Source organism: Octopus bimaculoides, chromosome 1 (genome assembly GCF_046866305.1).
Source record: "Octopus bimaculoides isolate indiv1 chromosome 1, ASM4686630v1, whole genome shotgun sequence".
In the NCBI taxonomy this organism is placed as follows: Eukaryota; Metazoa; Mollusca; class Cephalopoda; order Octopoda; family Octopodidae; genus Octopus; species Octopus bimaculoides.
This window is the reverse complement of record NC_142928.1, coordinates 72,438,772-72,453,688: the sequence shown is the minus strand read 5'-3', so window position 1 is coordinate 72,453,688 and position 14,917 is coordinate 72,438,772. Positions and strand designations below refer to the sequence as shown.

The following is a 14,917-nucleotide window of genomic DNA, read 5'->3' as shown; positions in this document are numbered from 1 at the left end:
TGAAAGGAAATATAATAAAATAATAGTCTTTTTAACTTTAAGATAAACATTAGAAACATTTAATTTAAACTGTATTTTATAAAAGTTAATTTTATCAAAATAATCAACACCTTCACATTTTATATGAATGAGAAGGAGAGAGAGAGAAAACTGAAAGACAGGTTGTTTGACAATCAACGAGAGAGAGAGAGAGCTCAGTTGCAATAATCAAATCAAGATTATATGGAGAAAATTCTCCTGTTATATAAGTTACACTAAACTATGAATAGAAAAGAAATTGCCCTACAATATTCCAAAAGAAAGTCGATTAAGATTAAGAAAATCATATCCATTTGGAAAATAAATGTTGTCAAATAGTTTTAAACACTCTTAGTTACGTGTTTTCATAATTTGCATATGTAATATAAGATATTTCAAAGGGATATATAAAAGTTTTATACTTAGTATATTTAACAAAAAATAAAGATAAAGAGAACTGGTTATGATAGTATTTCATGAGTCATGATACAATTTCATACTTATTCAGATCATTAACAAGTTATACAAATATAAATATATTTGTTAAAAATATAACCTATATTGAAAGTGGTTGCAGCTTAAAAAAATCAGTATTTCTCTCAAAACTACTATACAGGTGTTGGAAACTCTTATCTGTTTCTTCAAATCAAAGTAAATCCACATAATTCCTTGTTTTCACTTTCTAATAGTTAATGATTCAATATCATCATCTATAATTACTACTTGGTTTCAGATTGTAAATCTATCTCACTTGGTGCTCTACAAGAACAAGCAAACAATTAGTGTAAATATATATAGCATATAAGCAACCATCTTCCTTTAGCCTTTAAAGGAAGTACTATTTGTTCGCATCTTGGCTTAACATCTCAATTTCATTTCTCCTTGATCATCTAAGCACAATGTTCAGTTGATATGTTGGCTAAAACCAGAAAACTCAGGATGCTCGAAGAAACCAGTTAAAGGAGTGATGTTAAAGGAAAATATTTATTTATATTATATATTTATATGAATTTCAAAGGAAGGAAATGCATAATACAAACAAAGTCAGGAAGAGGAGGTTCCAAGAAAATCTGAAAACATTTATGAATCATTTTGCTAACAAGTGCTAGAATGCTATTGAACATCTAGTTGAATGGAATAAACTTCATTATCTTCAAAGGCAAAACTGCAAAAATGGAATTTATAATATTTATCAATCTTCTGATTTCTGCTTGTGTTTTTACCTTATAGTTGTCTGTTTTCTAAAACACTTTTTGCCACCTGATATATATATATATATATATATATATATATATATATATATATATATATGTATATGAGGAGAAAAAACTTCATATCACATGTTTCATCCTTTAGTAATTAAATTATTTTTCAAAATGGCTTATGAAGTACCAAAACAGTTTTTTTTCAAGTCGATTAAATATATGTCATTTAGAATATGACATAAGGATTTAATTGACCTATTAATTTTCTTGAGAGTATCATCACAAAAATGAAAACAACATATGAAAACATTCAATTGTCTGCAATTATTTCTACATATATTTCATGCTATTCTTACTTTACCATCTCCAAGCTAAATGCAGTTTTCCCTGAAGTAAACTATCCCAAAAGCAAAAAATATGCTTAGTAACTATTTATAAAAGGATAAGACATCAGCAAAACAATAATGATACCAATTTGTTTTCAGTAATATTTAAAAGATATCCAAGCATTCTACAAATTTCAATTTATTAACGAATGTATTTCAAAAAACTGATCTAAAGGAACCCAAAGACACTTAATTTTATCTATTGTCAAATAATTGCTGAAATGTATTGGCTTATTGATTTAACTGACTGGATTAAAGTGGTGAGGACACGTTTCAAAGCACCAAAGTTCCAAGAGTCTACTAGACATCAGTCATCGTATTTCTGTGAATCATATAGATATCAGGTAAGATAATCATTTGTAAATTTCAAATTCTTATTCTTTCTGAATTCTTTAATTTTTTTAATTACATACTGTTGATATTTTCTCACAAAACCATAATGATATCCATTATGTCAGTGGTTTTTCAGCCAAAGTCCATATGACCCTTGGGGGTCCATATTAAGTTTTTCTTTGTTAAAATTTACATACAAATTAATTACTTATAATTCTTCAGTACACCAAATATCTTAATTTCTTATGCAATTCCTAATAATATTTAATTCTAAAAATATAATGGGATTTTTTAAACATTGAATGGCTATCAAGGTCCACCCCTGTAAAATAGGGAGCAAATGGGTCCATTGGTAAAAAATTGAGAACCATTGCATTAAGCAAATGATGATGGAAATATAAGTTTGATCTGCTTATTGTTTGTGAATCTTTTATATCTTGTGCTCTTGTTTTAAATTGTTCTCCAATCTTGTAGGGTTGAACTTGTTAAGTAGTTCTTGATTTCTTGGTTTTGCTGGTTATGCTTTTTATACTATACCAAACATTGATATAGTGTGATTTTCCTTCATAGGGATTCTAATTCTGACTGGGATAGTACTAATTTAAAGGCTTCTAGTTTAGAAAGGTTTTGTTGCATATATAAATATCCAATAAGTTTTCATGAACCTGGAAAAATAAGATTGCAGGCATATTATTATTTTAATAATACTATAGTCAGAAGGCCAGCTAATGATACTAAATGGTTTCACATCAATAACCTTCCAGAATTGGAGAGATAAATTAGCAATCATGAGAGTATATTATATAAATGATGAGGATTATGATAAGAAGAAGAAAAAGATATATATTTCAGATGTATGTGAAGGGAACTCAACAGTCTGAAATACTGGTACAAGTGAGTTGATAAACAAAAGAAAGAGGCATTCAACACACTTGGTAGGGGTTACATATATTTAATACATTTATTTAATAATATTTTGATTTGGCTCCATACAGCTTAAAGTTTCAAAAGCTTGTTTATGATTGTAGCTTGTGACGTCTGAGCAATCAATATTATTAGATGATAATATATGTAACTCTTACCAAGTGTGTGAATGCCTCTTTCTTTCATTCATCCACTCACTCATATATACATATAAATATATGTATGTGTATATATATATATATATATACACACATATAAATATATGTATATATAGATACACATATAAATATATGTATATATATATATATATATATATATATATATATATATATAAATAATAATAAAGGAGTTACGACGCAAAAACGTATAAATTCAAAAGAACATATTTTATCTTCTTCAATATATATTTCAGTATAAAGAATTCATAAAGATGCTTAAATCAAAATTTCTTTACACATCATTCAGGAATAAAAATATAACATCAGAAAAAATACACTCCGTTTAAAAACACAAACCGTTCATGGCGAAAAAATTTCACAAGTATGTATATATATATATATACAATTAAACCTTGGGAGAGGCATTATGCCGGTAATAAACACACGGTAATAATTTAACAAAAAACTATATAAATTAATAAAGGACTGAACCAGTACGTGTGTTTATTACCAGCATAATGCCTCTCCCAAGGTTTAATTGTATTTCTTTCAACACACGTATCCACATCAAGAATCTTGCACACGAAATACACATACGAAATATATATATATATATATATATATATATATATATATATATATATATATATATATATATATATATATATATATATATATATATATATATATATATATATATATATACATGTATGTATGTATGTATGTATATATATGTGTGTGTGTGTGTGTGTGTGTGTATATGCATGTATATATAGTTTTCGAGATTCTCTTCGTGAATTCATGTGTTGAAACAAATTTTGTTGTGTCTGGGGACAGTCATTATACCAATGCACTGGTTCAGTTCTACTCCTTTATTATTTAGTCAAGTGGTTAAATACCTAAGCAGCTCATTTGATGAGTAAAACAAAAAACAAAACAAACAGTTGATTGTTTAACGAAGTTAAGTAAATGATTGATTAGCTAGTTAGGTAGATATTAACCAATTGATAAATAATAAAGAAATGGAATTGAATTGGTGCATGTGTTATTAACATTGGAGTAATGACTCTCCCTAGTCACAACAAAATGTGTGTGTGTGTGTGAGTGTGTGTGTATCATCAGTAGTTCATATATCTGAAAAAGAAGTATATTGTAAGCATTAGAGTAATAATGTATGCACTTTCAGCCACCTGAGTCTGAAAAGTTGTCTGTATTGCTAAGTACTTTATAGGTACAAAACCAATGGTCACTCTATGGCCAGCCATAACTTTTAACTTCCAAAATGCACACACACACACATACATTCATATATATATATAAACTTCCAAAATATATATATATACTTCAATATAAGGAAAATTACCTTTTAAGGTGAAAATTATAAATACAATTAGATGATTTAGCGTCTATTTTCAGCATATTGTCAAAAAAATTTTTCTCTTTTTGCCTGGTCAGTTTCCTTGTATTGTCGCCACTGTCCTGTTTTTGTTCCCAAATTTGACCCTCCATAAAATCCAAAATTTATTTTGTAAGTTATGGGAGCAACTGTCATCAGAAACTCATATTGTCATTGAATGCTTGAAATGATGAGTAGATAGACAGCCGACAACAGATAAAAAGTCATTCTTTGTTCTACTTGTCCTGTTTTCAATTTTTTTTGTCTCATTGTTTGTGTACTTAACTCGCTTGTTTTCATACTTCATGTTGTTTACAGTTGGTGACATCCTGTACCCATATATGCATATATATATATGTGTGTGTGTGTGTGTGTGTGTGTGTGTGTATATAAATATATATATATATATTATTTATATTATATACATATATATAGATATATTATTTATATTATATATATAGGTATAAGTTAGAGGTGTTTAAAACTTCTAAGGGATGGTTAAATCCAAAGGCGGTCCGATATATATATATATATATATATATATATATAAAAGGTTTAGATTTAGATTCAAAAATTGAATATGGTACTTATGTTTAGGCACCAGAATATAGTATGGTATGGTATTATATAAAAACCATTCCAAAAACTATGTGATCAAAAAATCAAAATAAGCAACACGGATTTCAAAGATGGTTGCAGTACGCACGTTTCATGCTACTCCATTTATTTAAGTAATGCGAGCATTACATTAAACAAGATGAAAAACCCAACCTCTGAAACACTAGATAAGAACTACTATAAGAAGATATTTAAAAGTAGAAAAAATCCACCTCCTAACCCACTTAGGAAAAATTTACATCTAAGAAAGCTTAAGGAATTGATCAAGTCAATACAGAATAAATCGGGTATTCTAGTCCCTGCTGACAAAACTGGAAATTTGTACAGACTGGATTATACTACTTACAAAAAACTGATCATGAAGGAACTTAACTCCAAATACAAAATAACCTCTAAAAGAAATCTATCGGAAATCAATTTAAAAATTAAGAAAATTATGCAGGACTATGACTTAATTGATAGAACTGAACCACTGGTTCCAGCTGAGCCTAGATGATTTAGCATCTATTTTCAGCATATTAACTTGAAAGACCACAAGAAGAACTTCCAGGATAACCCAACTGTGAGACTAATTTGCCCATCTAGGTCTGACATTGGCAGACTTAGTAAACTTATACTAGACAATATTCTACCTCTTATAATTCCTAATTTATCCTTAAAGTTATGGAATAATACTGAAGAAGCACTAAACTGGTTTAAATCTATTGACAACACTGGTAACTTTTCATTTATTCAATTTGACATAAATAGCTATTATTCTAGCATATCCCCTATTCTCCTAAATAAGGCTCTCATTTTTGCTATGAATCGCTGCCTCATTACTAAAGATAAGATAGACATAATTTTGTTAGCTAGAAGAACTATTATTGAATTTGATAGCAAGCTCTGGACTAGAGCCGATACCCCAGAAAATTTTGATATACCAATGGGGTCGAGCGATTCGGCTAAAATTACGAATCTAGTAGGAGCTTACCTCTTATATTGCTTAAATAAAGAAATCCCGGAGCTAAAAGGCGGTCTATATAGGGATGATGCTTTATTCATCATCCCTAGTAATAATAAATCATTCATTGAGAGAATAAGAAAGAAAATTAAAAAATTTTTTTAAAGTTTTAACTTAAATATTACATACGAATATAGTACTAAGATTGTAAATTTTTTAGATACCACTCTTAACATAGAAGCTGGATTATACCACCCATATAGAAAAGAGAATGAAGTTACTAGATATGTAAGTAGATTATCCAATCATCCACCAAATGTATTAAATTCTATAGTTAAAAGTATTTCTGAGAGAATTACTAGATTATCTTCCAACATTGATATATTTAATTCTAATTCTAACTACTATAATGAGGCTTTGTCTAAAGCAGGATATACCCAAAAAATTTCTTTCCTTAGTCCTGGTAGGACATCTCTCCTTGATGCAGATAATAATAATAATAATAATAATAATAATAATAATAATAATAATAATAATAATAATAATAACAATAATAATGATAATAATAATAATAATAATCATAGATGTTATCACAAACCTAATAACTTAAGTAGTAGTAATAATGGACCAAATAAAAAGCAACCCTATATGCCTAAAAATTTAACTAATAAGAAAAATAATAAAGTACATTTTAATAGTAGACTACATGCTAACACTAGTAATAAACCAATGTTAGTAGACTGTAATGGCGAAACTAATGATATAAATAAAAAGTATCCCACAACTAAAAGAACTACCAATCATAATAATAATATTGTTCTGGGAAGTAATAGTAATCAAAGTATACCCCATACTCACCCACACAATAAATTCAAGAGAAAAAATAAAAACTCTATCTGGTTAAATATCCCTTTCAACTGTGCAATATCCACAAATATTTACAAAAAATTTATGAATATTTTACAAAAAAATTTCCCTTCTTCCCACAGATATAGTAGAATTTTCTCTTGTCATACAGTCCGAATTTCTTACTCTACCCTTCCAAATGTAGGTACAATCATAGCTAGGTTAAACAAAAAGAACATCAGGTCAGCTAGAATAAATGAAGTTAAAAATAGTGGATATGGTTATATGAATACAAATAATAATCTAGCAAATACCAATAATGATACTACTAATAATTATATAAATAGAAGTGAAAATAACAATGACAATAGAAATTATGAGGATAATAACAATATGCTTAGTCCTGCTAACCATAATTTTAACCAACAAATAGAATGCAGCAGTAATGATGTTGTGGTTTTAACTGAAGTTGATGATAGGCTCAACTCCAATGAAAATAATAGGAATCAGGGACCTGGTTCATATAATATCAATATGCCTAATGCTGGAGGAATAATTCTAACTGATAACACATCAGGAAACGAGCTAAATAATGATGGAAATGATCAATATATACCTAATAGTAGAATTGAGGAAATGAGTAATAATATTAGTGTAAATAATTGTAATAATAATAATAATAATAATAGAGATATTAGAAATAATATGGGTGGGGTTGATAGCACCACCATGTGCAACTGCAGAAATAAGTCCCATTGTCCCTTATTAGGAATTTGTTGCACCCGTAACGTAGTGTACAGATGCATTATTAGTACAATAACCGAGAATTATATTTACATAGGATGTAGTATTAATGTGAAACAGAGAATATATAACCATAGGTCCTCTTTTAGACTAAGACATAAGGCTAATAGTACGACATTAGCAAGTAAAATTTGGGAGTTAAAAGATAATGGTATTAATTTTAGCCTTAAATGGGAAATTATAAGAAAAGCTCAACCTTATAGAAATAATAGATATGGATGTGAATTATGTTCTATGGAAATTTATGAAATCTTTAAACTTAGAAATAATCCTAATCTAATCAATAATAGATTAGACCTTAGGGTATCGTGTGTACACTGCTCTACTCGCACTTTTAAATTTTTTAAAAAGTAGTTTATTAAGTAGTTAAAATTATCAAAATATAGTATTTTAACTTCTACCATGGTCATCTAGGGCTATTAATTAGCACATATTTTAAATTGGAAATTGAACCTTTATAACATATATTCCTGATCTCTCACCTTATCATTTAATCTACTTGTGATAAATAAGATTTCATCTTTACTCCATAGAAGATATTTTTTCACACCACTTCTGCTAATGCTGTTAGTTTCTCAATATATATATCTTAACCCTATATAGCTTATAAGAATTGGAAATTTTCATAAGTTTTTACCTTATTTAATGCTTGATTTTAAAAGAATCATTATTATTTATTACATTATTTCCAGGGCTTACAGCAATAGTGTCTTGTTTTTTAAAATTTTTAACTTAAATAAATCTAATCCTTATGCCCAAAATTAATCTAATCCTTATTCAATTAATATTATTTAATTAGCCCATGTTAATCTTAAAACAAACTCATGATTAATGAAACTTTTAATCAATCATCATGTTCCTGTATTGAATGGCCTTGTTAATTCCTAATATCATTTTTCTTTTTCTGTCCCTCAAACCTTAGTAAACCCATTATTTAAACTATATAAATCCTATACTAATTTTTTCTTCACATTATAAAAATATAGCTTACATTTATGTGTCTTCAAAATAGTATTATTATATTATATATACCAACTAAAATTTTAAAATCATTTTTAAAATAATTCAAAATAGTTTTTCATGAACCCAATATACTTAATATCCTTCAACCTTACACCTTATAGCCTCTGAATTCAATACTGACATTACTTCATGATTTTTGTATAAACTAACTACATTTCAATGTTAAATCTCTTAATGAGGACATTTCATTTTATTGTTATTAACATACCTCTTATTGTTAAAATATTGTTAAAATATTGTTTAAACTAATATTGATGTCTGTAAAACAATACTGATGCTCTATTCAGACTAAAGAAAAAGCCCTGTTTGACCTATATACCTAGGGTTTAATTCCTCAACATTTTGATAGTAGTAAAATAAACCCTAACCTATAAGAGTGTTGCCACTCTGACCAGAGGAACCTTTATAACCATATTCCTTTATAGCCATGTCCATACATAATGCTTACACCTTCCCTTTCCTTAGAAGTGATTGTCCCATATACTATTACTACTAGATAAGAGACAATAAAATCAGAGACAGTTAGAATTTTTGCCTAGAACCAATTACTAGCCTGATAGACTTGGCTATGTCAAGATGGATTTTATGTATTCTTCCTCCCACTTGGATTTGAAATGTTGCTACAATTATAATATGTCTATTCTACTGTAATTTTCTGCATTTTCGTGCAGCTGAAGATTGCTCTACATATTGCATTTAATGTAATGCTCGCATTACTTAAATAAATGGAGTAGCATGAAACGTGCGTACTGCAACCATCTTTGAAATCCGTGTTGCTTATTTTGATTTTATATATATATATATATATATATATATATAAGTAAAAGTTAGAGGCAATACTTGACAATTGTAAGCACCTGTGTATGCCAGCTCGTGGTTGAGGTGAAAGAATAGATTGTAAATGCAAAAAATAACAACAAAAACACAAAGGATTCTGCGGTACACGTGTTTCAAGCTTTATATCAGTGTATAATTGACAGTGTCAATTATACACTGATATAAAGCTTGAAACACGTGTACCGCAGAATCCTTTGTGTTTTTGTTGTTATTTTTTGCATTTACAATTTATATATATATATATATATATATATATATATACATACAATTTTTCTTGTATATTATCTGTATATTTAACAAATATGAATTACATCATATTATGCTTAATATGTATCTTTAATTATACATGTATGCATGTAAAATGAATTTTTATAATGTTTCTATGATTATTAACACCAATTTAGAACAGAGTGGATAAGATACATGGTATATCATTGGCCATGAGCCCATATCTAGTCCAGAAGTGCTGCAGTTTGTTACTGAGTAAAATAATTTGTTTTAGCTCAGTTTGTTGGAAAGTATAAAGAATGAGATCTTAGTGGTAGGTTACAGGTATAGCTAGATATTTCACAAGCATTTTAAAACTTAAAATTCTAAATTGTAATCCTTCAACCAGAACAATTGAAATGAGAATAAGTAGAACTAGACAATTTGAAAAACTAAACTAAAATTGTCTAAAGTACCCTGATATATTGTCATCATTTTAAAGTCAACTTTTCCATGCTTTCATGGAGCAGAAGGAATCTTTTAAAGTAGATTTTCTACAGCCAGATGCTTTTCTTGTTGCCAACCCTCACTTGTTTCCAAGCAATGTAATATTTTCCTATGGTTGTACATTTTCATGGAAGATTGGAAGATTAGAGATGAATGATACAGTTTGTATAACAATGATAGCTATTTACAAGTATCAAGACAAGGAGACAGAAACAGCCACATACACACATATATACAGACATAGATAGATAGATGGATAGATATCTTTTTATTATAGCCACACAGGGCTAAATACAGAAAATGGACAAATTACAAAGTAGAGCTTGGGGGGGGGGGGATAATTTGGATCAAAAGGGATCGCGGGAAGAAAAAAAAAAAAAAAAAAAAACGTGGGAGGGGGCGATCAATAGGGATCGTGTATCACAGTCGATGTAAAAAACGGGGAACAGATTAGGTTTATCCGTGGAGAGAAAAGCCTACGGAAAAGACCACGGTCACCTCAGGCTTTTTTTTTTAAAGGTACATGAAAGTAAGTACCTTCTCTCTTTTTGTCTCTTTTTGTTACAAGTCTATGCTTAAAATGGTGTCGTCTTTCATTCTTACCATTCTTGCCACATTTACCCATTCTTTATTGAAACTTTCATTCGACAACACTTTCCTCTCTATCCTCATCCTCCTTTTCAAGTGGTACTTGAAAAAGTTGACGAGGGACTGACCAGAGAGGAAAGTGTTTGTTTGTAGACCTTTCAAACGCGTCCACCACACGCATTCTTTTGCCATAGCTATGGATAGATAGATAGATACATAGATAGATAGATAGATAAATAGATAGATAGATAGATAGATAGATAGATAGATAGATAGATAGATAGATAGATAGATAGACACATACACACACACACACACACACACACACACAAACATGACAGGTGTCTTTCAGCTTCCATCTATCAAATCCATTCACACGACTGAATCTGAAACAAAATGGTCAGGAAACAAATTTCTTAACCACACAGATAACAGATATTAAAAGATAACAGAAATGTATCATACAAAGTATCCCCTTAGAAACAACCTTCATCTTATATCCACACCGTGTGTAAAGTAAACAGTATATAAAATTTGATTTGATCGTATCTTCTCAGAACAACACTAAAGCAAGCCACCAAAGGAGTCTTTTGTTGGTTGCTTAACGATTTGTCTGCTATAAATAGCAACCAAATCTTCCTAAGATCAACTCCTACCCATCATTAAAAATGGAAAGGATATGCTGGGTAACTCTGTCTAAATATAAGAAAAGAAGGTCACAGCTGGAAAACTTTTTGATCATAGGCTTGCTTGATCAAGATTGGCACTAAGCTATACAATATTTTATGATATGGAATATATTTGTTAATAATATCTATTTAATATTTTTTCTTTCATAATATTCATGCACTGAAGTATATAAAGCACATAAATGAATTGGTTTGTTTTTCCTCTTTGGAAGAAATTTGGGATCTTTTTTAAAACGGGGGCCACATTTTTCATTAACGAAACACTTTGAAACTTGGAACACTGGTAGAATGTGTCATATAAAACATCTTTTTCTCTTAGTCTTCTTAAAAAAAAAAGAAATCCATAAATTATTCCATGTTAAAGTTGTCGTATTTCTGTAATTTCAACCAATCACTGACGTCCATTCAGCCGATATACATTAAGTGCCGACTACATAAACAAACGATTCTGAAACAATTAACCCTAACCCTAACCCTAACTCTAACCCTAACCCTAGGGTTAGGGTTAGGGTTAGGGTTAGGGTTAGGGTTAGGGTTAGGGTTAAAGCAAATTTAAAATGAAAAAAGCAAATAAAACGAAGAATCGTTTGTTTATGTAGTCGGCACTTAATGTATATCGGCTGAGTGGACGTCAGTGATTGGTTGAAATTATCGAAATAAGACAATTTTTTACATGAAATAAATTCGAATACAAAAATATTTTTCTGTTCTATAACACAAAATAGATAAGTATACGAAGTTTGAAAGTCTTTAGGTACCAAAAACACTACGTAAAACATTAATGAAAAATGTGGCCCCCGTTTTTAAAAAGATCCGAAATTTGCTTTTAAATAACTATTAAATAACTATTTACAGGGAATTTTAAAATTTCAGAATATTTAACTTTTGCTTGATTTGACAGAATGGCATCTAAGTGTCACTTCTTTTATTTTTAATATTAATGAATGATCAAGACAGATATAATTATATTAATTATAGATGTCCAACACCTTTAGCAAATTTCTTCTACCATAGTCTTGAGTTGAGCAACACTTTGTTAGTGAAATCTCATAAATGGAAGCTATACATGCACACAAACACACACACATACACACACATGCACAGATGAGGAAAGGATCAGATATTAATTTTAAAAGAGTGATTTAAATCAAATATCCAAATATTGGCCAGTTTGTTACGAGCTGGCCATACCATTGCCTTCTGAGTGAGTAAAACTCTTTTCTAAACTTATTTTATATGAGCCTACAAGATGTTCAGGCTAAATTTGACAGTTTGCATAAACAGAAAAGAAGACAATATCTCATTTAAAAATAAGAGTATTTTAAAATATTATGGAATTATGCTAAGACACTTTTCGCCTATTTGATAGTTTTAGAAAAGTGGCTTGTTCAATGCAGATCATTGTTGACAATAATGCCTAAGTTACTTTCACAAGGAGATTTTTAATGTTGGTGTTCCAGATTTTTCCCCTCAAAACGTATAGTGATGCACTTGATTACAATCAGCTTGAATTCCCAGTCCTGAATCCATTGCTGCATTTTGTTCAAGTCAGATTGTAGGAAAGATCTGTAGCATATAGGATCCATTCTTTTTATCTCAAGGTACAGCTTACTGTCATCTGTGTATTTTAACACAGTAACATGCTTTAAGTTGGCATTTATTTCATTAGGATATACAACAAACAACAAGGGACCAAGAAGAGATTCCTGTGGGATTCCAGATGGATGAAATCACATATGGTGTAGAATGTTATCTTAGTATTTTTAAAAACCACAAACTTATCACACTACTAAATGCATTTGTGCTTTTGCAAAGTAAAATAATTGTAAAAAAAAAAGAAATCAGAAAAGAGAAGAAATATTATGTAAAATTATCCTTTATCATTTTCTGAATAACAACAGAATAAGTATCTGTAAGTTTTTACTTTTGCTGTTATTTAAGTTAACCCATATTCAAGTATCTATGGTCCTGTGTTACCGACAGTAAGAAAGGTTTCCCCGACATACAAAGGTCAAGGTCAGAATGCCTATAACAAGAGTCAAAGTATCTGACAATCAAGTATTTTAAAGTCAATGAGGCTGGTCTTCTTCAGGGCATGTATAGAGAACATTCTTCTCAATAGTGTCAAAGCCTGGATTATGAAGAAGGAATATCAAGATGTGATAGTATGTGCACCAGGTTTCATATAAGGGTTTAAAACGTCTCATGGCATAAGCACAAGAGCAAATAGGAGATTTATGAACATATTCCATCCTCATTACTCAATAAAAAAAAAAGGATCAATGATCTTTCCCAAACTATAGTTTCATGAGGCTGGTTTTTCAGATTCTGTGGCATATATATATTCTCTACCCTGGGAAATATTAGTTTCAAATTTTGGCACAAAGCCAGCTATTTTAGAAGGGGTAAGTCTATTATATCAACCCCAGGGCTCAACTGATTTATTGCAAGCTAAGTGGACTGGACCAATGTGAAATGAAGTGTTTTTGCTCAAAAACAAAATGCATCGCCCAGTCCAAGAAAAGAAATCACAATCTTGTGATCATGAATGCAACACCCTAACCACTAGGCCACATGCCTCCATCATTTTTACTATTGTTACTCAATGTAGGGTCACTACCATCATTCTGAACACGAGGCCGTATTCCAAAATATAATTTTGGAAACTTTTACATTCTAATAAAGACTGAAGATCACTCAACTACATTGGTGTTATAGGCAGAGGCACCACATAAAACTGAAGACCTCTCAAAGTTAATGAGAGTTAGAGACTCCTGATAAAATGCATTTTAGTTGCAGCTGCTTGAAGAAGAAGAAGAAGCTAACCTAGAAAGATAACAATTTTTTCTTTTAATCAATATCTAAAGAGAAGAGAATCTCTCACATGTATATTATACTCTACTACACTGTTGATAAGGATGATTAATATGCTTAACGTTCAGTTTAAATATTGCAATTGTTGATTAGAAACTTAAACAAAATGGGTATTCCAGAGAGATACAAATCTAGGCAGGAAGTATCAGGAACAAATAGGATTGGAAATGATTCATAAGGACTCAGTGGTTATCAACAGTTTTCCACCTATGGACCTCTTTGATTCCTATTTAACTCAGTTGGGCCCTCATAATAATTCAATGTTTAAAAAATTCTATTGTCTTATTATAATTAAATATTATTAGGAATTGCATAAAAAAATTCTTAAAATATTTTGCATATTGTATAAGTATAACCAAATTATTGAGCATTAAACTTTAACACCAAAATCATCTATGGGCCCTCAAGGGCTATATGGATCCCAGTTAAAAACCACTGCTGTAAGGTATTTTTCAGTGTGTAAATTCAGAACAACTGTTACTGTGGGGGCAAGAAGGAAAAAGAACAAGCAAAAACACATTTACCCAAGCCAAAGATTTATAAGGTATTAATTAGTGAAAG

At 29.7% G+C, this 14,917-nt stretch overlaps 1 protein-coding gene across 11 annotated transcripts in view; it reads left to right on the top strand.

Moving 5' to 3' along the window:
* Positions 1–14,917, top strand: part of LOC106879036 (uncharacterized) — a 232,079-nt gene that overhangs the window by 106,411 nt on the left and 110,751 nt on the right. The window contains exon 1 of one of the 11 annotated variants that reach the window (XM_089352189.1): positions 1,424–1,953. The exons of 9 other annotated variants lie outside the window; for them this stretch is intronic. In XM_089352189.1, coding sequence (XP_089208315.1) covers positions 1,831–1,953 — 123 coding nt within the window. In that variant the 5' untranslated portion in view covers positions 1,424–1,830. Of the gene's footprint in view, positions 1–1,423; positions 1,954–14,917 lie in introns of those variants that run through there. One more of the 11 variants, XM_089352185.1, reaches the window with a different exon arrangement.